Source organism: Hyalella azteca, unplaced genomic scaffold, assembly GCF_000764305.2.
Source record: "Hyalella azteca isolate HAZT.00-mixed unplaced genomic scaffold, Hazt_2.0.2 contig13505, whole genome shotgun sequence".
NCBI lineage: Eukaryota > Metazoa > Arthropoda > Malacostraca > Amphipoda > Hyalellidae > Hyalella > Hyalella azteca.
Genome location: NW_025943425.1, coordinates 528,174 through 555,085, shown reverse-complemented (window position 1 = coordinate 555,085; position 26,912 = coordinate 528,174). Strand labels below are relative to the sequence as shown.

At 37.6% G+C, this 26,912-nt stretch overlaps 2 protein-coding genes across 4 annotated transcripts in view; both read right to left on the bottom strand.

Moving 5' to 3' along the window:
- LOC108680932 (tyrosine-protein phosphatase 99A) overlaps window positions 1-26,729 on the bottom strand; it is an 81,025-nt gene extending 54,296 nt beyond the window's left edge. For all 3 annotated transcript variants that reach the window (XM_047883713.1, XM_047883714.1, XM_018169862.2), the window contains exon 1: window positions 26,655-26,729. In XM_047883713.1, coding sequence (XP_047739669.1) covers window positions 26,655-26,709 — 55 coding nt within the window. In that variant the 5' untranslated portion in view covers window positions 26,710-26,729. The remainder of the gene's footprint in view (window positions 1-26,654) is intronic.
- A 35-nt stretch (window positions 26,730-26,764) lies between these two features.
- The window catches only part of LOC108680927 (contactin-1), a 195,126-nt gene continuing 194,978 nt past the window's right edge, over window positions 26,765-26,912 (bottom strand). Inside the window, exon 6 of the mRNA XM_018169857.2 lies at window positions 26,765-26,851. Coding sequence (XP_018025346.2) covers window positions 26,765-26,851 — 87 coding nt within the window. The remainder of the gene's footprint in view (window positions 26,852-26,912) is intronic.

Here is a 26,912-nt window from a genome sequence, read left to right as displayed (position 1 = left end):
ATGACAAAATAAGCAAAGAAAACCCTTCAATTCTTAAACTCCATCACTGAATTTTACAGTAACTAATGATACTAATTATTATGTAAACTTCTCATCATATGGACCATGAATTGCGACAGCTTCTTTCTATAAAACGTACGAATCTTTGAAACATTAGATTATTGGCTAATGTATAATGTAATGTATCGTCGTTCAGTAGAGTTAAGGAATGATGAGCTCTCAGCTTTCATCGGATCGGTTGTGGCAGCATCGTAGACGTCTCAACGAATTTTTAAACCAAATTTCCTAGTTAATATATAATTATAAGTTTCTTCACTCGTGATGAGAGTATGGGAATTTTGCCTGTCGATGAATCGCCCAGTGCCGAAGAGACACGAATTAATACGCGATTTTGCGTACGAATGTTTCATTCAAATAGGGCATACCTTAAGATAGCTATCAGAAAAACTTGAAATTGCAATGTATAAGATAAGTTCAATCCGGATTCTGAAAATGAGATAATCATACGACATTCAGGCCATCAGCAGTTTTTTTGGCCGTGCATGAATTTCCTATTTTTAATTTAATGGGATTCAAATTCTTTTCTCGGATATGACTTTTATCTTGCAACATTATTTTTGCATTACAAAATGGGCTTATTAATATAGCTTTAAAACAGCCTACCATTTTGTATTATAATATTAGGTTGGTATGGCTCAGCGCTGCTTCCACAGAAGCAATAAAATCGAACTAAAAAGCATGAAAAAGTACATCAATAAACATGGCTCGAGTTAAGCAATAAAGTAGCTAAATACGCAAGAGATCATGCAGAGCGTTTTAAGAGACCAAGACACACGACTAGACACAGAAAATTTCATGAAAAGCTTTATTATATACAAAGCGACGGTGCTTGAGAGCACAGCGCCCCATGAAGACCGTAAGCACAGCCAATAAATTCCCAGTCTAAAGGCATTAAATTTCCGGCGAAGAATAAGTATGGAATCTAAGAGCGTCGATTGCAAGTTAGTGAGCGAGTGCGACAAGTGGAATGGTACGCATTATACAGCTTGTGCCGTCTTCCCGTGTTTGTTTCAATGGATATTTCCATCTATTGGTCGTATAGTGCACAGAAGTGAAACGCACGATTTATAACTATCGAGGACGGTTTTAGTGGAATCACTGCCATCAAAATTTACTGACAATCATATCAGTTATGTTCGTTCAACGCAAAATAATTATGTAACGCAGATCTTTGATTGGAGAATTCATTTTCACACTTCAAATTAATTTTACCAAGGAAGAAATAGGCCCAGACTTTTAATTTTCGAAGACATGTGACATTGGATAATTGCAATTCACTAAGCGCTTAAAAACAGACTAAATTAATAAAATGATTATATATTTCGTTAAGAATACAACGACATATGTTAGGCGAAGTGATTAGTTTCGGGTGGTAGAAGTATCACACAAGAAAGAAAACGTACATAAATAATAATGAATGGTGGAATGATAAATCTCATGCATACAAAGGACAAGGCTGACATAAGCAAGGGTAAACAAAGCATTAATTAGCAGGACCTCACAAATCAAGCCCAGACTTTCACTGCAAGCATAGGCTATTCCTGGAGTACGCGTTGCTCAGCACAATTTTAACTTTTTTACGCCAACAATGCTTGTTCCAGGAGGGAGTTTCGGTGAAGCGGCTGAAAATTGTCCAATTAGTGAAGGGCAAAGTCCGTCACGTGGAAATAGAAACTTCACAATGTAATTACCGCAAAATAAAGGCAATGGACGTCAAGGCAAGAAGTCAAACATGTAGCATGACAAATCCAACTTGGATCTGAGCAAAGAAGATACATTGTGCCCGTCAACTGCTCCCATTATACTTTGGCAAAACAAACAATGAGGTGAAAGGGTTTAGGCTGCTATTTGGAAGCCAACATATAGGCAGTTCTATGTAAATCATAATAGCCATAATTCTACACGCTTAAATATGACAGCACAAAAGAGAAAGACGGACATACGCTTAAATAAGACAGCACAAAAAGAAGACAGCTCATAGAATTAGGTAACAGCTTTATATTTTATATCAAATTGTGAGTGTATCGGAATTCTTGCTTGCTAATAAATGGTTTTAAAGGCAACAAATTAATGATAGCGATCTCAGCGATCTGGCATGCCCTTAATAATTATGTAATAGCAGGAGTTCTAAAAAACTGCATCATTCTAAAAACTGCATAACGAATGATGCATAAATGCATCATTCATTAGATACGGGTCGAGATTTATTAGATTATACTTGCGAGTGAAAGTAACACTACATAATTCTTTGGTGTATGGCAGGTAAATAGAGCGTCCATTGGGCAATTTATTTGCATTTGTCTCGAACAATGTAGAAGAAACTTCCATGAAGAAAATTATACCTACTTGATAACAAACCAAAACTTCAACATTAAAATGACGACTCCAGCTTAAAAGTCTCCAATGAAAGCCTTTTCGCGGATCCATGAATTGTGATTATTGAGAGTATCTTCATAAGAAAAATAAAATACGATGTGAAGGAAATTGACTGAGGATAATTGATACAAAATTCTGCAACAGCGATGAAACCATAGATACTGATTAATTTCAAGTCGATTACATCACTTTAGCTAAGTTTAGATTACTTTTAGCAGTTTAGTTTGTTAGATCGTGATTACTGTCAAAATAACACTAAATGAAATAGCTTGCATTAACAAAAAAAATTTCACGAGCATCTGCGGAAACAAATGCAGTTGCACCTTAGTAAAGATGTCATGATGAGGAAAAGGTTAACAACATAAATCAAACCTAGAAACTTGGTTATCAAAATCGCTACCGGTAATTCAAAAGAATTCAAAATAATTCAGGAGGAATCAAGATACTAAATTCATGCATTTCTGGTGTTCGCATGCGATGCAGCGATGACGCTCAATGGTTTTGAAAGCAGTTCTTCAAAAATCGAGATAAAGAAAAAAAATCTGAACACCGCCTGCAGAGATCGGGATAGCGGTTCCACAAGTACGCTAAAGGGGGGCCTCTCATTGATTCCCAATAAGGTCGAGGACTCGTTCTTTCAATTTCAGGACATTAACGTGAGGCTGGAGCGTGAAATGGAGCCTTTTATGGAAATGTCGAGACTTTATGCAGCACGCGAGATTGCACACATTATCCTACTTAAATGCTCTCATGATATGTGCCCATTGCCAAGGCAAATATAATCGCGGGACGTGGTGCACAGGAATTAGAAGATTAGCATGCTTGGTAGACACTCCGGTCACTGAATAGAGGTTGAAGAAGAGATTAAAAAAATATAACTCAGTACTCACTGCAGTGAGTGACAGAGAGCGCATTTTCTCGTCGACGAAAACGTGAAGTCACGGACAGACGGAAATGACGAGCACAATAGCGCTTTTTTTCTATAAATGAGAAAATGCGTTAAAAAGATTATTAAGCAATAACATATAACAAACATATGGCCGAAATGCTCATTAACTCAACAAAAATATGTTAAAATTTTCTTCTATTTTAGAAGCGAACTAATGACCTCAAAATCAGGATACGGTATCGAGCGACGTTGCAATTATCTTAATCTTTAGCATAAGAAGAATAAAGATAAAGAAGATAAAGATAAAACAGAAAATAGGCTATGTCATAAGTAGAGCTGAAAGAAAATATGGTTTGGTTTTCGCTAAGTTGCCAAACTTCAGGTACGTAACGCGGCACAATATTCAAATCGGTACGAAAAATTCAAACACATTATTTGAACACTCAAATGACTGATTGAAGAGTATTCCTAATTAATTTTGTTAGATTTTTAAAAAAACGAATATAGGAATGTAAATTTAACTACTTGCAACATAAAGAAGGGAAGGCTAACAAAGAATAGGTCATAAATATATACAGCAAGTATATGGCAGATACTTGTAATATTTTTCATGCGATAAATCAACTGACATTTTTCTTGTTATAAAACGACAAAAATCTATTGCTATGTCAAGAAAAATCAGAAAAATTCTAAAGGAAGCAAAAAATGTTTTATTGTTATAAAACGACGAAAATCTATTGCTATGTCAGGAAAAATTCAGGAAAATTCTAAAGGAAGGAAAAAATAAATGGTCTGAGGTAGAAGGTTTCACATCACAGGTTAGGGAAGGCAAGGAACACACGTAAAAAGATGCATAAACGAACGCAGAGTATGGACGTCGTTGGCGCCGTTCGCTTCTTATTAGTTAAAGAAGAGCGGGGAAAAAGACGCACATTCTTGCGATGTCAGAGATAAAATTTTATGGTTCATTTTGCCTCATTTGGAGGGGACGGCCGCATGGTTACACTTTTACGAGGGGCCTTACAGCCTGTGATGGATAAGAGGGTAGCCGCGCATGAGGGTGGATTGCTGGTGCACGTGATGGATAAGAGGGTAGCCGCGCATGAGGGTGGATTGCTGGTGCACGTGATGGATAAGAGGGTAGCCGCGCACGAGGGTGGATTGCTGGTGCACGTGATGGATAAGAGGGCAGCGGTGCATGAGGGTGGATTGCTGGTACACGTGATGGATAAGAGGGCAGCGGTGCATGAGGGTGGATTGCTGGTACACGTGATGGATAAGAGGGCAGCGGCGCATGAGGGTGGATTGCTGGTACACGTGATGGATAAGAGGGCAGCGGCGCATGAGGGTGGATTGCTGGTGCAGAAGTGATTGAGGGTGACGAAAATATTGGTTGGTCGAGTCGATCGGAGATAGTGGGTTAGAAGTCAGATAAGATAAGAAGTTGTATGGCAAGTATGCAGGTGTATTCAAAGGACGGCAGAATTTGTTCTTTTTAACAGGTTAGATTGAAGACCAAATAATTAGTTGCATTGAAAAGGTTCTTATTATTTTTTAATATATCGAACATTTTTCTATACATTGAAAAAAACGACACGTATAAATATACGATTCGATTAACTTGCGAAGCTACTTAGGCCAGTGTGCAATAAATTTCAAAACTCTAATGAAAAGGGAGTATTTACAAGGAGGAAGATGCAGTAGGTCAAATGAAGGTTGTATGATTTAAGAAAATAAGGAGATTAGCGGGATTTCGGCACCACGATAATGTTAACCTGACAGTAGGAAATTTTGAGTAGGTAATAATTTTGATCATTTTTGTAATTGTTGTCCATCTCAAGAGGATGGATATAAATGCCCAGATGGTTCCATAGCGCAGTAGTAGAAATAGTCTTAGTGCTAAAATTATTAAGGTTGTGAGTGCATATCACGACTACCGCAAAAACAAACATACCTTAGACCACATTAGAATTTGTTTTCAATGAGTTACTAATAAAGTGCGGGTTCTTAAATCACGAGAGCACAGGTAACAGATTCGGGATAAGATAAGAGAAAAACGAATGAAAAAAGTATTTCTGGTCCATACCAGTTTGATTCTAGAATCCATGCCTACTGTCATTGATGATGGATTGAGAGTTTAAACTGTATAACAAAAATTACTATAGGCCATAACATTTTAATTTTTAATCACACATCTTTTCTAAAACACAATTTGAAGACGAGTAAGTTTTTACGATGCTCACGATTTTTCAAGGCACAATCTTAGATCAAAAATGTTCGAACTAAATGGAGCTGAAAATCTGACTTGGATTACGCGGTAAATAAAAAAAGAGTTACCTTAAGAGCGCGAAGGATCCACACGAGAAAAACGCAGAAATATATAAATTATTAAATCGCTATTCAGCCTTCATCTCGACAACAAATCCTCGAATCGTGACCGCGTATGAAGAAAACAAAATTCAGAAGCACAACTTGAAAGCCGATGGCGAAACCGTGACTGACTAAATTGACTAAACAGAGAAAATTGCACGATGGAAGGATTGAGCAACGAAGATTTATTTTGTTGTCCGTTGATTATTCGAGAACCTCAGCATGCAATGCAGGTGTATTTCTCAGCGATGAATTCTTAGAAGATGTAAATGATTTCTGCATGTTGAATTGCTGAGAAAGTCCGGGGTGATGTTTGTGCATGTATAAGTAATATCAACATATCCTTACGTTACTCTGTGCTTCTCACGGAGGTTGCAATACAATTTATTCTCTATGAGGCTATTTCAATCGAGTTAAAATCAACACTGATTCAACACCGTACAATAGCAATACCATCGCAAAAACACGCAATGCTCGAGCTGAAATTTTCCCGGGTATCGTTCCAATTACGCGAATTCATCGCATGCGTTATAAATAACAGGGCCTATACTCTCAAAAAAAGTTAAGAGATCGTAAGTTCATCCGCCAATAATTGACGGCCTTTCAAGCAAAATACACCAATGAAGGACAAGAAAATAGAGCGTAAGTACTTACATTCACTTAGCGAGTTTTGAAAGTATGGCCCCTGCAACATTTTACATCAAATGAAGTAAGTTCACTATTTACTCAAGTCTCTATTCGTTAGCGAAAATAATCTAATTATGGTCACGAAGGATGCTTTATTGGAGTAAAAGTAGTAAAGTGGATGAAGAAATAGTAATTGACTGACCTGTCTTATGTGTATTTTTAAAACCCGTCTTGCATTTATTTTTAAAATCTTCGGCATAATATTTTATGCACCAGTCTAGAATGCGGCTACACTTTACAAAACAATCTTACATGTACACTTACACTTCGTCAAATCAAAAACACGTCAGAGCATATTCCGTCCAGAAGTTTTCCTGCCTTTAAATTACAAAGACATTAAGTTTTTCCAGTCTTTCCATCTTCGTTACAGCAGTTCAACAAGCCCACACACGCTTTGTCGCGCCGTATCACGTACCCCTTGTGATTCAAGTCACGAAAAATTCAAGAATCGGCAACAGGCCATGGGCCTATTTCTTCAGTGCGGATACTTCTATTCTTTTTCAATTTTTTTCTATTCTATTGTATTCTATTCTACCTCACAGGACGCCGTCTGCTTTCAGGAACGAGAAACTTGTGCGTGCAGCGGACCGGGCGCTTGGCTTGGGGTCTCGCGGCGAGCCGCGTGAGGCTAACGGCAGAACCTGTTCTGTGGTGCGCCTCTCTGCCCCCTGGCGTCCGCAGGTCGCGTCCGAACCCGGCACTTGTGCGCACGGCATGATGGCTTGATGAGAATGTGCGTGGCATGATGGCTTGGTGAGAATATGCGTGGCATGATGGCTTGGTGAGAATGTGCGTGGCATGATGGCTTGGTGAGAATGTGCGTGGCATGATGGCTTGGTGAGAATGTGCGTGGCATGATGGCATGATGGCTTGGTGAGAGTGTGCGTGGCATAATGGCTTGGTGAGAATGTGCGTGACATGATGGCTTGGTGAGAATGTGCGTGGCATGATGGCATGATGGCTTGGTGAGAATGTGCGTGGCATGATGGCTTGGTGAGAATGTGCGTGGCATGAGGTGGGTTATGTGGTGAATGTGCGTGGCATGAGGTGGGTTATGTGGTGAATGTGCGTGGCATGAGGTGGGTTATGTGGTGAATGTGCGTGGCATGAGGTAGGTTATGTGGTGAATGTGCGTGGCATGAAGCATGATATGTGGTGAATTTGCGTGGCATGAGGTAGGTTATGTGGTGAATGTGCGAAGCATGAGGTAAGTTATGTGATGAAAGTGCATGGTATGATGTTGGTTAAGCGGTGAATGAGCGTGGCATGAGGTGGGTTCAGTGAACGTGCGTGTTATGACGTGGGTTACGTGGTGAATGTAATTAAATGATATGAAGCAGGTACCGAGAGGCATGTGCGTGGGAAGAGGCAGGTTCCGTGGTGAATGTTCGTGGCATGAATTAGGTGTAGTGAATGTGGTAATCATTACAACCCGTGATTAAAATCGTAGCTCACCAGTCAGTAATCAACATGAGTTCGGGAGAAGAAAAAGAACAGCAATGTGTTGATTAATCAATTCGTTGTCGAGAGCATCCCAAGCGGTAAATTCAATCGCCGAGTTCCACGACGTGTAGATGTGAGCATTTTATGCGATGTGATCGGTGATGCGTAAGTTGAATGGAGAATGTCATTGTTTGGGAAATTCAAGTGATAAATTAAGTCGTGAATGTGCTAAGTTGAATTGATGGAGAGAACGCTGCTATTGGGGTGTAGGTTAAAATACTCGAGCGCCATTTACCATTTTACATTAAATTGAGTTGACTATAGCATGACAGGATGCGATTTTCAAATAGATGAAAAGTAGGATACAGCCAGGTGAATGTGAAAGGTCCAACAAAATTCGAAGGTCATCGTCGCGCTTAAAATTTATTTTAAAATTTACTGGAGATAAAGAATGACACGGAACAAAAAAGGATAACTTTTTGGCGTGGCACAAAGTGAAAGATAGAACAATATTCACATACGATCCTACCAGGACGTAAAAACATTGGGTTAACATCGGCACCCAACACACGGCAACAAAACCTTCCCATGCACATATGGAAAGGCCAGCCTCGTCCATTCACTTTAACAGGAAAAAAAATACAGCGAGGCTTCCTCCACGTAGCGCTGCTGTCGAGGTCACATCAGTTCACCGGTCATGGAGTTGACGGTGACCGCACAGCAGCAAGCACAAGAGTATGCGTGTTTAGCATACCATTAAATAACACTACGTGTACAGTGGTGGCATTCCCCTCATTAGTTCATGCGGGTGCGCATCTCGCTAATTTAGAGTCCAAGTGTTGCTGGCTCGCTGCTAAATTAAGAGTTATTCCGGTGGTGGAAATGCTGCTTCATCAGCGTCAGGATTAACAATAAAAGGTTGGTTATACTGCCAACTTCGTTAGCTGTTTGCTTTGTCATTGTCACTCATTTGCGAGCAGAGAATTTGTGATAAATGTGAATTCTTATCGTAAATAATACCATTAATGAATGTTGCATATCGTTTTATTTAAAATGTAAACTAATTCGTGCATTTTCTCATAAATAGAGGAAAAATTCATTGTAAAAACTAGAAACTATTTGAAACCTAACAAGTACGCTAAATTTCAATAAAAGCTAGTTGTATCCCTCATTTTATGAAGCCAAGGGTCAGGGTCAGACCCCTGGCATCCCTGGCATGGTCGTCCTATTGCTGCAATGCAGCGTTTCATCGTCCCTGTCTGCACAATGCCTTTTACTTTGAATACTAAAATTAATCGGGCCGTAATGCAGTAAAGATTTAAGACTGAAAATAATCTTGCCAATTTACGTTTGTTGCTGGAATTATTTCGTTAGAAATTTTAACGATTGCCCTAATGTCCAGCAATAGGAAAATGGACGCAATATCTCATATTGAACGTCTCAAGAAGAAAAACACCTTCAAAGAGGATCGTCTCGATCATAAATTATGCAAAAAAATCATTCATCACCTTCAGCATGCAGAAGGTCTCCATACAATGGCTAGTCCGCTGAAGCTAGAGAGAAGGGTGCAGTGGTATGATCTTTTGCACAGATAAAAGCAGAGGCGAACCGCAACAGAAACGAAGACACAAGGACAATCGATCGTTTACACAAGTCATCCTTCGAGTGACAGGGGAAGGAAAGAGAAGGAATCCTGCCAACACAATAGCTTGACCTCACAACTGAGACCGCATGCATGCAGGCAGCTATAGCTCTAACAAGAGACTCTCGAGAACAATGCCTCTACATGGCAACGAAAAATTCCGTAACTCGTGAGCTAAAAATCACGTCAGAATATAGCTATTTCGAAGGATACATGCTGAGAATTTTTTTTCCTGTTATACTGCCATAGAGTAAATTGCAGAATCTTTAATTACCACTTCAACTACCAACGCCGCGTATTTGACGAACGTTGACAATTTGTTAGTTTAATCACACTCCTTAATGATTGTTAATATCTTATAAACATAGCTCGGTTTTAATTGCGGATTTGATGAGAACACAAGTTCCGGTAACGTGACTCTCTTATTCCGTCAATACTTCATTCAAAATACGTTACGCTTCCAAGCAAAATAAGTTTCGAGCTATTTATGAAAAGTTGGAAATGCTCAGAGATAGGGTTTTCTTTTATAAAGAGTATTACATCATAGACAATGCTGTAGTGTTTGCAGTGCGAAAAATATTGTTGTTTTTTTTTGACAGAAGTGTGGGCGTGGTTCTTCTTCCGGTGAAAAAAATGTCAAGTGTCACAGAACAGTAACTCATTCATGGAACGAAATTGAACGGCATATTTTGCGAATAAAGAAAAGAACATAGAACATAATGTCTCGCTGAGATCGATTATCTCGATTACTGATTTATTTTCTACAAAATGCTCTGGTTTTTGGAAATCATTACGGTAACCACGAAACTATTACATTCACTCTGCATTGCATGCGTAAGTTTCGCATGAAATATCACAATAAATCATGAAATAAATGCTATTCCTCTATAAAATAGAACAATAAGTATTATTTGACGGCCGTAATTAGTTAATGAATTCGCAACGTTGTAGGACACGTGAACTCTAGCCCCCAAAAATCCTTGTTTTTCCAGACTTTTCGCTACACGATGAATTTTGTCAAGAAATTCGCGCAAAAAATATTTAATTATTGTATATCAGCACTAAAAAATGTGATTTTTTTTGTCATTATGTGGTTTCTTGGATGTTTGCATAAAAAGTTGATAGGAAAGTGCTCCTATCGAGTGCGTATTGAGAATATATTGATGTTGTTTGAAATATCCGGTAATCTGTGAGGAAACCTATTAAGGAGGCATTAAAATCGGGTATGAGTAACGGTGCAAACGTAATAAGCAGGGGCTTAGCTTTCAAAACTCGCTAAGTGAACGTAAGTACTTACGCTCTATTTTCTTGTCTATGATTGGTGGATTTTGCTTGAAAGGCCGTCAATGATTGGCTGATGAACTTACGATCTCTTAACTTTTTTTGAAAGTGTGGCTTGAAAGGCCGTCAATGATTGGCTGATGAACTTACGATCTCTTAAATTTTTTGAAAGTATAGGCCCATAAGCATAAACTAACGACACAAAAATTCTATGCAGAGGATTCAGAGAGTTGTAAAGTATAAATAATTAAATAATTTCTCCAGCAAGTGTTCAAAAAGAAATAATAATAATGATAAATAATAAATCTATGAGCAGCATCAAAGATTTCGGCTCAACAGAAAATAAACATGATGTGACACAAGTTCAATCAAAGTGCACGACTGAAAAAAAAACTGTTCTAGTGCGCAAGGTGAAAAGAGGAAAGTACGTGTCTGCGTTCCTCATTTCTAACTCTGTATATGTATTTAGACACTTAATTTTGACCTAGGGTCGCCTTAATATCAGAACTCACTTGAGTACCCGTAGCGGCCGGTTTCTCGTCTGTGATTCTTAGTTTAGCTAGAAAAGTCGTAATTGCCTGAAATGGCAGTTTCGGAATTGACCACATAGGAACGGTAGACGTACAAACTATATATCATGTTAATATCAAATATAATTTAACAAAATAATATGAATTTTCGTTTGAGAAATCTAAAATTTATTTAGTAATTCAAAGGAGTACTAAAAATAATTGATTTTTTAATGTATGCATTTTTGAATCCATGTTTGCCTCATGAAATATCTTCAGCAACGGCATATGAATTGCTATTGGAAATATTTAATATGAAAAACGATAAGATTATTCTTAGTGACATATATAAAAAATTCGAAATCCGTCCTGTGTTATTGACACAATATTTCAAATCGTCGCCAATTTATAATTCAGTTAACCAGGAGCGATCAGACCAAAGAAGCAGTTGGTGGAAAAATGAGTGTAAAAATCTCGAGCAACATGGGCTGGAACTTCAAAAAATGTCTCAATTCAAGGGAGTTGCGAGGGTGCTCGAAAATAATTGAATTTTAAAGGAAAACTTCAGCCGAGCGTGGCTGTGATGGGAGGCTGGCAACATGGCTCGCTATTTGCCAAGTTAATTCCAACACAGATCCTTTTTGGCGGCATCTCAGATTTTGTTGCCGAGCTCGCAAACTTTATTTAAATACGCTAGCTTTTCCCTCCACTATTGTGCAAACAGCGGCGCAACTGAGACTGACGACAACGTTCAGCTAAAAAACATGGGTTCTTTTGAATTCGAACCAAGAACATAAAATCTCAAGTTTTCTCTCATTTCCCATTAAGTTAAAACAATATTGTTGACTGACATATCTAACACCAGCAAAGAAAATTTTGGTATTTTTATCTACTCGAAGCTGAATACCTCTCGAAGAAAAAAACTAGGATTTTATAGCTTAAAAATATCTGGACTGAGAACAACACTTAGAAAGAAATTTAATTTAAATTATTTGAAAGTCATTTTTTAGCCAGGTACACGACAAAATCAAAACCCATTCCTGTGAATCTTGCGTAAAACCAGCTAGTTTACCAGCGAACATAAACTTCAATCTTGTTACCATAATAAATTAAATCTCAAACATTTTTTTCGTGTTATTGATTTTTAAAATTCAGGCATATGGAAAATTCATGTTGATGGCTTCAGAAAATTTCAGTGGGACCGATTTTTAAAGTGAAGATGATCCTGGCAGGTTGAGCGGTATAAGACGTGGCCATTTCGTAGCGTTGGTGCCGTAACCTCGGGACAAGTTATAACCCATTCATGGCTGGTCCGAGTCAGGCAGGGCAGCGCTCCGTGAACTCCAGGGATAAGCGAATGAACGCTGTCGCGAAAAGCGGTCACGGACGTCACAGCCATCACATGATGCGTGCGTGAGACGGCGCACTTCGAGCACTCGCGTATTTTGGACGCACATAAAGCATCAAAGTCTCCAGCCTTTCTAAGTTATGGAATCGAAGGATAAGCTTGCCGAAAAGCGTATGAATTCCAGGGAACGCTGTTGATATGTTCTATTAATATCTAGAATAGATGTACACATGATGAATAATAGCTAGACAATCAAATAATGGCTTTTTATAAAAAATTAAGCACGTTCAAACAACGAGGCAGCTTTGGCCAGAATTTTTCTGACCGGTAAACACTTATCTTTAAAACGAACGCTCGTGACATGGAACAGATATAATCTTTTAAAATACCTTAAAAACAGAAAAAGCTTCCAAAATTATTTAGCAGGACATTTTATGCATTGAAAGACGAATATATATGTTGGTAACATAAAAAGGAAACAAATATGAATAAGTATAATGCAAGTAATAAGCATATTTACGCATTTATACAAGAGAGAAATTCTTGCCAGTGCGCACAGACGACTATGGTTGCGCACAAGCTGCGAAAAAGATGCAGGTTTACGATAGAGAGCTCATGATGACATGCATCACGGAATGAGTCTCATGTTAAAGACGTCTTGTGTGAGCAAACAAGCGGTTACTGCAGCCGATAACATTGTTGGGTTGGTGAGCTCGCTCGTGAGTGATGGTCCTCTGCGATAATCCCGCACACACGACCAACCTCTGCATGAAAAAGATGTACGTACGTGTATGAGAACCCGCTGCCTCGACCGCTTCTAAGGAACCAGCCTTTTTACTGCCTTTGAAGGATCAGTGCCGTGCAGGCTGTGGCACACGCTTGAAATTTATGCTTCGTTTGTCTTAATGAGGAAATGCGAAAAGAATAAAAAGTTTACATGAAAATTATCTCAAATATTGGGAAAATGTCTTTGTTAACTCTTAAATAGCACCGAAAATACCAATTAAAAGTCGATAAATATGTCTAAATTTGGCCAATAGCGAAAACTCTACACCATAAGGCCTTTCAAACCCAGCACTTACGTAATAGCATTTCCTTTCACTTAAATTTTCAGCGAAAATTTTAATCAGATTCTTTTTCCTGTAGAATAATTAAACATAAAAACATTCAGAGAGATGAACATTATGTGGCATGTTATCACGTACATAGAAACCTACATCTAACATCTTGATAAGCTGTACAATGATTAGTTTTCAGTAATAATATTAGTAATATTGCAAAATGCCTCGCGTGAAGGCTGTTTTCACACTGCGAAAAAAGAAAAATTTCGCAATTTATCTGTCTTAATTGATTTCATGTTCCAAAACCTCCTGCGCAGAAGTATGAACATGGTTTGGCTGATCTGCCAAAGATACCGCAAGTAAAAATAAAAAATTAAGTAGAATAGCGTGATGCTCAACAAATTAATACAGCATTAAATTATGGCTCAAGCAAGTTAAACGTACGCATTTTGCTCTCAGGCGCATTTTTACCAAATGATAGCTTGTTATTTGTAGTGCCGAAAAATATAAAAAAATTGTCAAAAGAAATGTAAAATCACGTGTCCCTGAAGCGAATGTCGCCATCGTTATTGCACTTGAAAAGCTCGCAGCCAGCGGAGGGGCCTTGTCGTCCATTAAAAATATTAGAAATTCTGAATCAACGAGCATAATTCTATTTCTAATCACGGAATAGAATTATTAAATTTATCTGTCATTCTAACATTTTATATTAAGTTAGGATTTATGATTAAAAAACTCATAATAGGTAAGCTGAATATTGAATTCATAACAAAAAATTAATAGAAAATCAAAATCAAAAAATCAAAATCAAAATCAAAAAATCAAAATCATGTTCAATTCATAGAAAATCATGTTCAACGCAGGCCTCAGAAATATATTTTCTCCCTAACACTCCAGCCACAGTCGCTAGGAAACGTGAAAGTAGCAGTCGAATAAAAGTATGAAGACCTATGGTTTTATCACGACGAGAATACAGCATTGAAACTACCCATAATATAAATTGTCGAATAACCTCTAACATAAGTAAATTCTAGCGTACCAAGACAAAAAAAAGCACTTTGGATGCTCTCATAGATGAATAATCCACAACAATGTTTACCAGTGATTTTGTGATGTTTTATGTAAGTGTAGATCTCGGAATGACCGGCGCATATGCTGGGGAGAACGACGCTTGTTGGCACAGGACATGAGTGTTTGGAAGGCCCCTCGAGGAGACAGAGAATGCTGGACGCTGGCTCGCTTGAAAGAAGCTCGAGAGCGAAGGGAGGAGACTGGTCGCTATTGTCATGGTCTGAAGAGAGGCAAGCCTTCTGTCCGGATTTTAGATTCTATTGTAATATAACTTGGTGAAGAAAGGCATAGTTCCAAGAAAAAAAAAATAACATTCAGCATGAGTTAGCTTGAGCAATAAAGTTGGATAATAAGAAGAGTAAACGAGTGGCTCTCTATTTTTTCAAGCAAATTAAAAAGTAACGAAAAACGGGGGAGTTAAAGCAAATTACTGTGCAAAGTTAAAAAACGCAAGTATAATGGGTCTATTTTCATTTCTCTTTCAAGTATTTGAGAAAGTTCAAATTTATATGATTATCACTGTAGTACGCAGAATTGATATATGTTCTTCTCACGTTTTGTTTAACGTAATCGTACAATTATGTTTACGATTTAGTATACTTAAATTTCATAACCAATGTAAGTTAATAATACATTTATATAATAAATAATACTAAAATGAAATTTTAATATTGTAGTGGTGAATAATAATAAATAGTCACGATAATAGTTTTCAAGACAATAATATCATGTAAAAAGTTCTCTAGTCAGGCTATTAGTGTTCCTTTGAAAACCGTCTTTTTCACTCTTTATTTACCGATTATTTAATTAGTGGATTGAAATTCAAATTAATAACAGCCTCAACGTAATTGTGTAAAAATAAAATTGAAACAATTTCAATTTCTTGTGAAGAACTATAATCGAACTTATAAAATAGATCACAATCAAACTTAGTTGGGAAAGGGTAAAATTCAATGTCCCAATACCACGATATTCTCTTAGGATTTAAAATTTTATTCCTAGTATGGATATATAGTTCTGGTATAGCACAAAAATCAACACTCGCAAACGTTTTATGAAGAAACAGATGTAATTGAGACGACTTCTCGGCACAAAAAGAATCTCTTCTCGCTAGGCTCCAGTTTTTGATTAAAACCTAGACCAAAACAAGGTATCATTTCATGGAGCTGGCATCACATTTACTGCTATACTTACGACCTGCCCAGCGAGATGAAGTCTCTTGCTAGCTGTGCCAGGCCGAGCGGAGGCTCTTAAACTATAGAATTGAATGCGACGGCCACACTCAGACATCAGGTCGAATTTCAAAGAGCAATCGCGCCTCTAGAGACAAGGATACAAGACAGCAGCCACGGAATTGCGCCATGAAATCGATACAAAAGCGACATACGCTAGAACAACGAAGTACATCTTCTGCGTTACAAGATGAACCAGACACGGAAAATGGAAGGATTCTAATAATCATTGAATTTGAAATGCCAATTTAAAAGAAATAGCACAGTCATAAATTACAGTCATCTGCAGGCATAATGCCATGGAATGCCAAAGTCACAGCAGTTTGCACGAATAAGAATGAAACCAGAGTGAGGGCATTCAGGTGATTGCTTCTCGGGTCAGGACGCTAATTCTCTGAGATTTATATAATAAGATCAATTCTATTTCTATAACAGTTAATTTCGACAACATTTGTAGTGCGAGTTTTATAGGCGGCTTTATGCAAAGATTTAATAAATGGATCCATATTATAGACGAAGCCTTATGATCTTCAATATAATGCAATAAAATATAATATGCATAATATTCGTTTATAACAAGAGTTTAAATTATTTGGTTAATTTTGAGTTGGAGTTCAGTGTTCGAGTTTTCCATAAATAATAGACGGTGAGCTCATCGATATAACCAACACATGCAGATTGGCCAGAAGCGCGACTCGTGTTTCATTCATGATGTAAGTCAAGTTTGTGTTCAGAGTCCCAGTTCAACAAGCGAAGATTACACATATAATATTTGAACAATATTCGAAATGAAACTGACTGGAATTGAGGCTGGCAAAACCTTATATAATGCATAAGAGCGGTCTATGTTACATGTACGTGCACAGTTCATATGAAATTAATACAAACGAACTTCGCTTTATGAAACAAGCTCACGATATGTATCAACTTAATTCTCTCGACCACGTTAATTTAAATTGCATTGCTAGACATTGATTAGCATCGGAATATTGAACTTTTTCTAGAGAACCATGAAATTGGTTAAATTTACTAGCTTATTTCACTATGGAAATATTTCGAATGCTTAGACGTCTTTGAAGCTCATATCATTAATCAAATAGAAGTTGATTAATAAGTTAATCGAAGAAGATTAACGAATGAAGAAGTTAATCGAAGTTGATTTGATAGAGGCACTTGAAGTGCTCTCATATGTGGCTTATGTAGCTGAACGATTCCTATACAAAACAAGTAAACCAACACCCGATAATAACAAAAACAAAATATAAGCTTAGGGCAACCAGGGTTAATTTGAACCCTTATACACTAAGCACAAGATTTCGTAATCAACATCAAAACCATGAGCGAGCACTGCATAAAACACGATCATCTTATGTATATCCCCTAACACAGAGAATTAAGGTATACATCCAAGAGGAAGCTTGCATCATAATGCACGGCATCGCATTACAGAGCGAACAATAATCTTGGCAGACCCAGAGAACATCCACCATTAGTTCAGATAATGAGATCAAAGGACGGGCACGCTATCATTCATAGTATTGGGACATATTGCGTCGTGCACTTATAACAAAGGCCGCATCATTGCTTTATGATTGCGCGCATAATCAACATTCCGTCAAGATGAGGGCAATGCACCATATTCGTGAGTTGTGATCTTGGGATTAACTAGAGTGGAATAGAAGTTAGGGGTAAGATATCATTGACCTGCAGTTGTTGATGTGTCAATAATGTTTTTTTTTTGGGCATAAATAAAATAGTTTGGGGCATAAATAAAATTTCACGACCGAAAATCTCTTTTGTAGAATTTCAAATTGAAAATAATTAATACACGTGCGGAAAAATACAAATCAGTAGTAAGAATTCTGTCTCGAGAAAATATTTCATTATAGTGAATGGATACTAGGCGGAAAAATTGAGCAAGCAACTAACAAAGAGCATTAGAGTCCTGCAAAGTTATTATGTTTTCAGTAATGCTAATTGGAGTATTAATGGCTACGCCACAGATATGACTCCCGATATGCATATAAATTAGTGGGCTTTACACTATTTGGATTATAGCACCGAAGTTTTATTTAGGTACATGTCGGATTGATGTTATCAAAGGTGAAGAACGAGTAACAAGACAAAAACAACGCATTATCATTATTACTAACAAGCATGGACTCATTTAATTACAAAGCTTGTGGCTTGTTGTTATCTCATTCAATTGACGACTAATGAGTAAGAGGATTGTAAAAAAGTTATCCGAATTAAAAGAAGAAGAGATATGAGTGAACGAGGAAGAATATTTCCGATGAAATGTTGCACGAAATTTAGACATGAAGTACGAGCAGTTAATGGGTAAAAAGTTATCATAAAATTAGCAACAAATTATTATAATTACACCAATTCAACTGAATGACTATTACTATTATACCCTATCAAACTCGTTTTTTTATAAATTTTTTCATACAAATTTTTATTTTCATACAAATTCTATTATATCCTTTCAAACTCGTTTTTTATAAATTTTTTCATACAAAAGCTGAGTTGCCAATTCGAAGAATTTGAAAGTAATTCCGTTTGGAGAAAAAAGTTAGCAGTCAAGTAAAGTAGGGAGAGCTCAGTGACAGGGAAATTGCGATTCGAAAGTCTCTCGATCAGCTAGTCAAAAATTCTTCTATCTTGCGAACGTTTTCTTTTGTTGGAGTTTGAAAAAAATGTTGAGACTCGCAAAAAAAATGTTGAGTCTCAATTTGCGCCAATTTTTGAGTACAGATATCTTTAGAATTTGGTCAAAAGTGAGGGTATGTGAAAGTATCACTTCACCTGCGTGACAGACGTGCATGAAATTTAATCATGATTCTTAGGCAATAATTACGAGAATGAATTCTTTCAAAAAGATCATCCACCTCAACAGACAAGTATTAAAAGGAAAATTTCCGGTAACCTAATCACCGATTTCACGCAAGCATCAAGTAATTCTTTCAAGGTAAAGTGTCAAACTTTACCCGATTGAAGAATGGAAGGAAGAAATATTTAGGAAATAATTTGTGAGCATTCGTGCAATCATTTTTATTTCATTTGTGAGCATTCGCGCAATCCTAAAATTCAATAGAATATGTTTTAAAAATCTCGTTGTTAACCAAACTTACAACATAATATTTATCAACGTTTTAAATATCGATTGAGAGCTTAGGTGCCTGTCAATAGAAAAAATCGAGCTTTCAAAATCAGCCCGAAATATATATAATATTTGCCAATAAATATCTCTCACACGACTATAGCGCGAGCGGTTGGTCTTTCTTGCACATGTAGCTTCATTTCGTCCAGCGAATGCTGCGCCAAAAAATCTACGGATATTTCAAGAGACGCAAAATGGCATTTGGTGAAGCCTTGGGCAACGTAAGAGCTCGATAAAAAGGTCCGGTCAGGGCGAGCATTATTCAATTTGAGAGGGTCAAACTTCCATCAGAAGTTGAGCAAAGCTCTGGTTGCTGCTTCGAGGCCATTACAAGTTCTGAACCGCCAAAGAAACTTTGGTCCATGGGAATCTTGCTCTTAAGCATTCGCGTGATTGGCAGTGATTTGTTTGCATGAATGACAAACGAAAATGAGACGTGAGTTGAACTTTATGTTCATCTTCATACTCAATACACGGAAACAATTGTTCATCTTTCATGCAAACGCTTCTGTCATCATACATTTGGGAAATTTGGAAAACGGGGCCTTTTTTAACTCACACAAATCAGAAGCTGGATGATAGCCTTCTTCCAAATTAAAAACTATATAAAAATATTAAAGCGTTAGGTATTGGATGTTAAAAAAACTTGTGAAATAATCGGAATATTCCATTTAAATAATATGAGTTTCCACGAATTTCCAGGCTCCTGCACGAGATGAGCCACAAGTCATGAGAAAAACAGGTTTTATAGGCAAACTACATCTCAACTAACAGTAAATCGATGTTTGTTAGGCTTAAGGGTTCATTTCGTGAACTAAACTGAGAGTTCATTCCGTGAAGCAAGCGAAATGGAAAGTTTATCGTGAATAACTCATTCTTTGATTATACAAAGTTTGTTTAATATCTTCATTCACTCTAGATCCATAAAGGAAATATATTTTCACACTTTTAGAGTGATATTGTTCCAAAGTATTAGCTAAGAAAAATAATTTGAACGCGTAGTATCTCTGCTTGATGAGCAGCGTTCTTTTCTATAATATTAAATGATAAACAATAACAGCATTCATGCCACTCATAAATGCTTTAGATGAGTATTAACATGCAACCACTGACGAGCGAGTCTCATTTCTCAAGTGCTAATACTGTGAGCGAGTCTTTCTCATCGTACATGTATACAAATACTCTTAAAGCTTGATTATCACGCAGGATATTTGACCCGGCATGCCCCTCAAGGTTTCGCGACCGGATCCTGCTAGATGGAAGCGCGACCTTGGCAAGCGACGTACGTTCATATAGGATAATGTCCCTTATTTGTGCGTTTTTGCATAAAAAAAATCGTGGCAGCCAGAACAACTTTCAAATGATGACTGCCACTAATTATCATCATACTGGCCTAGTGTAAAAGATTACTTGGTAATTACACGAGGCCAATAGCCTGGTAAATAGAGACGGCTAGCATTTGAAAGCTTTGGTATCCGTTACTAGTGAGGCCAGTTAGTGACGGTTAGCATTTGAAAGCTTTGGTATCCGTCACTACTGAGGCCAGTTAGTGACGGTTAGCATTTGAAAGCTTTGGTCACTACTGAGGCCAGTTAGTGACGGTTAGCATTTAAAAGCTTTGGTGTCCGTCACTACTGAGGCCAGTTAGTGACGGTTAGCATTTGAAAGCTTTAGTGTCCGTCACTACTGAGGCCGTGTACAAGCACCTATAGCTGCAGACGAGGAGACTGAAGCGCTGGTCAACAAAGTAGCTAATAAATAGCAGGTGATTATATCACAACCAGCACTACACGAGCTAACAGCTCAGTGAGGTTGAAAATTATCAGTAAACCAAGAAATACTTAGTTAAAAATACAATACAAAAGAAGTTAAAAAAATTACAGATCGGATAAACCCAAGCAGCAAAACAGCGCTGTGTTATTGAGAAAAGTTTATCAAATTAGCATTACCGAAAGTACAATAATTTTAGAATTGATGCAAAAACGACCCAAACTTTAAACGTGGAAAAAGGAAGCACAGATGAGCGGCGCATTATTTGATTGCAAGAGTGTAAATCCCTGTACTCATTAAGGTCCAAAATGCTTCGAAAAATGACTCCACTTATTCTACGCATCGAAAGCATTTGAAGATCAATGGCCTTAGACCGTGTCATCAGATCTCCTGTTCATAGTCAAAAGACTTGACAAAAGTTGAGCCTCTGCGGACGGTGCGTAATGCGAGGCGATCTAAATGAAGAGCGCTCATAAATTCCTCTTTAATGAGGCTAAAAACCCGAGATCAGGAATTAAAAGTCTGCACAGGACAAAGGCAGGCAGAGCTCAGAGTACTTAATTTATCTCTGAATTAATTGTTAATATTATTATTAGCACAGGAACGGGATAGGAGTGGAAGGATGAATTTAAGTGCAAACAGATAACCGGAGGCTTAGAGGAGAGCCACATCAGAATGAATGGAATGCCCAGTGAATTGAATGAATATCATGGATGATGCCTGCAGTTCCAAGTTAAATTATTTACAGCAGGCAATAAAACTAAATATATTCGCTCAAAAATATTTGTTTACAACGCTTTATTCACGAAGCCCCATAATGATTGATATCATCACCGATGCTTCCATTAATTAGTAAATAAGGCAAACAAATCAATTTGAAACAAAGTTGCTATCTTCCCAGTAGGTTAGTGATTTGCGAAGCACGGATGACAGTCTTTTACACTTCAAGGAGGGAGGTATTCTCGAGAATCTAGCCATTCACAATATTCGCGAGGCATTCGCTAATAATGCTATTCCTAATTTCTGACATCATATCTAAGTTCTCTTTAGTTTTCTCTTACTCGTGATGTTAAGACTCTGATACTGAGCAAGTAACTGGTAATAAAAGTTTCCATTTTTACATTGCAAGTAAACGCAAATAATCATTTAAAGAACTCGCCAGGGCCTACGTTAGAAGAGCTCATTAATTTACAACCCATAGCCCGTTCATGCCCAGGAATTCTTTATCTAAGGTCAAAATAATCATCAAAGGCGGGAGAAAAAGATTACTATTATTGTGGTCTCGCTAGAGTACAACTTCAATTTACACGGAGGGAAATCATATAAAACTGGCAATAAAACCACAATAATTTAATAATTAGGCTCTCAATAATTAGAAGGGTTAATAACTCGAAGCCGGAATTAGCGAGCCCCGCAAACCAGCAAGCTTTATTGGAGCTATGTTAGCACATGGGAGACGCTGCGGTTATGAAGTGCCATCATCAAAAGAAGCGATAGCGAAGCCTAAGGGCAGTATACCCTCGCCCGCCTAACGCAATTTCTCGCCAATTCCCGTTCCGTAATTCCTCATCAGCGGCATAATTTGGACCAGCAATTCCCAGTGGTCATTCTAGGCCAGTCATTTCACGCGTCATTGCATTCTGACTTCGGATTGTTTTAGCTCGTCGGGGTACGCTATGCCATCTATTCTTCCTACTTTTGCCAACAGGTTATCAATCAATCATTTTTTATTCATTGTTATATAACTAAACATTTCGAACTCATTGAGCTCGTATAGGTAAGAATGGAAACTGGAAGATAAGATCGAAAATATCGCGGAAAAAATCCCCCCCCCCCGATACAGCCTTAAGAAATCCATTACTTTCAAATTAACGTAGTAAAACATGATAATGATTTATAAGCTCTGGCTAAACTACAAAAAGCTCGAACCCTCACAGTTGGTTTTTGAGTTCACAAATGCTGCTATTTGACCCGCATGATAAAGCTCTTCAGGCATCAGCTCATGAGATATGATGCTTCCAGCTCAAGGAAAGCTGTTCGAGTTTAACACGAGTTCATACTTGCAGCTGACTTTAGGTTGTTCGAGATTGACAACAGTCGACAGCAATACTTAACGATAACCTCGTCAGCCGGCTTGAGTTTTACAGTGGCTGACACCAATAGTTCACGCAGCCTCAGACTGGCGTTACTCGAGCAGCCAATTCTCGGAAGTCAGCTTAAAGTGCGCCAAAAAATCGAATTAGGCAGCTGTCCCGGACACAGAAGTGCCGCGGAGTTTCCCGTCCAACAAGAAGAACCGACAATACTGACACTAGAAAAAGAGTTCTTCTTCGTCAGCCGCTTGCTATATGCGCCGCCAACAGGAATGCTACAAGCAATGGGTCTCTCAACATGGTGAAGAGAATTATTTGGCAAAATATTGGTTGAAAGTACAAATCAACATGGTGAAGAGAACCATTTGGTAAAGGATTAGTTAACGGTACAAAATATTAACACGTGCGGCGTAAAGAAGCGTTACATTTCAAATCATTTACATCGAATCATCTAGTCCAGAAAAATGCAGATTGTGAAATTATTTTGAGTGAGACACGTTAATTTTGATATTTTCATTAATTTCTAACCCTGCCCGTTAGACACAACTTGGAAAACTGGAGAATTACTGTGCCACGTCTGTTGATTAACCATCTCTAATATGTTTCGGGAACAAACAAAGCAAAATGCGCTAGTTTAACTTTGCATCATAATTAAAGAGCCTAAATGACTACGTATCTCAGCATCTAAAAACAACAAAAAATTTCACTCTATGTATCAATAACAAAGAATATACTGTAAAAAATTCCCACACATTCTGTACTAAGAGATCATTGAGTCATCGTACATCAGATCTGCAGTCATCTTGATCAAGTGAAACAATAACACTTGGGGAAAAAGAATCACTGAATCAACCATGAGGGTTTGAAAATGACGATCAAATTGTGTATTTGTTTATAACAGTAACTTCCCGATTAGAATTCGTATTCGATCGCCACGTGCCATCTTATTTTAACGAAAGGGTGAAGGAATCAATATTATTAACTTCACCTAAAAATTAGGCCATTCCTCAAAATCACGTAGAAACTTAGAAGTGAAATTTTGCTCATATGCGAATATATTTTTACAACTGAAAACATGGGAAGCTAATTTGAACCGGGAAATAATAGTGTTTTACTTTCGTTAGATGCTTATATATTATTTAATAATGTTATGAGAAAAGTTCCCCATTAGACGAAGCTATTCTGAGCCGGGTTGTGGAGTAGAGTAACGTTATCAAAACTTCCATCGATTAGGCTTTTTAGCACCTCGAAATAATCCTAACAATACAAACTTATGCCATCATTGGCTTCGCGGAACAAAATAGATTCTAGCTTCAATTTAGAATACATTGAAAATCCTGAGTAAGAACGAATATATAATAAAATAAGAGCGAATATATTGGACGTACACATTTAAATGTAATTTGAATCGCGGGTCAACACAAAATCCTGCAAAAAGTTTAATAAACCACTGGACGCGTGTTAGCAAAATGAATGAAAATAAGTATTATCGAATCAACGCAGATTTCCGTATTTTTTTAATTCATTAAGAAAGCCCAAAACCATCCAAAACCGGGCAAATAAACACGATTTGAGCTCCGCTAATTGTTCAAGCCTCGGAAGTTTTAGTTTTTTATACTCATGGAATCTATGTGCAGGTACTCGGAGAACTTAGCTTATCAGAGAGCCTAATTACTCTAATAAACTTAGCGTACTTTCAAACTTTATAACGCAATTACGGGGGCTCCTGAACTGCGAGAAGGAATAAGCTTAAGCGCACGTATGTACAGCGAAGCACGGATTTAAGGTTATTACGTGGAGGTGCAAGTCTCCCAGCGGGATCCTTTGATTCGTTCCGCAATGTTCACGATAAATATACACGAGAACGCTTAATTACTGCAGCCTGAAAAACGAGCTTCTATAAATATGACGACCTGAAAAATAGTCATTGTTCGCGGTGCTAAGTCGATTTAGTTAGCGCCATAAACAATGGAGTCGGAAGCTATGATTTTAATGGAACGCTGAAGTGTTCTGAACCATGAAAGCAATGCATCACAATTACTTTTGTTATTCCGAGACGCTTAACTACTTAAAAGAACTGAAATTTAAGGAGGAACTTAGTGTATTGTACGGGTTGGATTACCAAGTTGTAGACATTTTTAAAATTCAATCTGCGTATAGAAAATGAATTTGACACCTATGTAGCTACAAGCATAGTGATAAATTAAATTTATTAATTATTAGATGTTTAAGGAAAATGCAAATACGTGTCATAAAATGTACCTGAAAGATTATTCAGGTTATACTGAAAATAAATTAAGGCCGATTAGCAATATTGGTGAGTAATTAAACATTTAAAAATCAAGATGAAATATTTTTTATTTGATATTTTTGAAACTGTTTGTAGCCAAATTATCGAATTTGATGGGAAATACGTCGATAAAATACCCGTTACTGATCAATATCAAATTCCAATATTCGGCCAGAAAGAACTCGTTAATCAAAACAATTTACTTAATAATACTTACTTAATAAAAAGAGAGTTAAACTAGAAAAATACATTGAACCTGCGATTACATGCACGACTGTAGCTATGAAAAACTGTCTCGTACGGCATAATTGTGAATTGCAGCTCCACTTCAAAAAATCATGAATCGCACTGATAAAGAAAAGATTACGACCACGGTGCGAAAAAATAAGTTGCGTAAAAACTCGTGTTTGGGTTGAGCAAAAAATGTTGAGGATGAGCCAAGATGATACTAATGTTGTGTGCGGGTGAAGGAACGTAATCGAACACCAGTAATGGGGCCATATGTTGCAGAGAAGCGATTCTGCGGCAGCTCATGGTTTTCTTATGAGCGAGTTTGGCCCTTATCATACGCACAGTTCTGTATTAGTTGCGCTTTACGCTCTAAACGGCAGCTGAATCCCAATGATGACGCTGAGGAGAACAACCAAGACTACTTCTTGTGGTTGGCACAGCGCATTTGTAGGCGATTTGGCGAACGCAACACAGCGCCCTTATGGGAAATCTTTGTATGAAAAGTGCAGCTGTGGCACAAAACTGTTGTAAAGTAGTTAAAAAACAGATGTATTTGAAACTGGAAAGAAGAATGTCACGAATGAGCAACGTTGAAGGAAACGAATCTAGTCTTCAAACGATTTGTAAGAAATTTACGGAGATCACATTAAGTAATTGGGAAGGCTCCTGTACGTCGCTAAGTAGACAGGTAAATCCTTCTCCTTGATGAACGAGGAAACGTGCGAACTCCTGAAGGATTCTACAAGTGACGTGTAGAAATAAAAAAATAAGCATGAACACGTTCAACATATCAGTATTTTGTAAGTCAGTAATAACAATTACTTTTAACACAAACGTCGCACGAGTAAACTTACCATTGAAGGCGTGATGTAAGCTCATATTAAAGGCAGATTGGAAATATGTTGCATTGTACAAATAATTCACCATACGATCTATACAGACGACTTTTCACCATCACTTAGGAAGCGTCTGGTAAATTTTCTTTTTAAATTTGATAGACGACCAATTAATAAATAGCAACACGTTCAAACAGGTCTTCAACAAGCATAATCAGTTAATAGCTTCGCAATCTATAGGCAAAGATAAAACCTTTTTTTTTTAATGTTAACTAATCACGAGTATAACACTTATCACTGACCTTCCCTGAGAGTGATGATGCAGTAGCTCTCCTGGCTAGGTTTGCTCTGCCCCATGGCGTTGACGGCAACAAGACGGAACTGGTAGACGGTTAACTAGTCACAACACTTTTCACTGACCTTCCCGTAGGGTGATGATGCAGTAGCTCTCCTGGCTAGGTTTGCTCTGCCCCATGGCGTTGACAGCCACAAGACGGAACTGGTAGACGGTTAACTAGTCACAACACTAATCACTAACCTTCCCGTAGGGTGATGATACA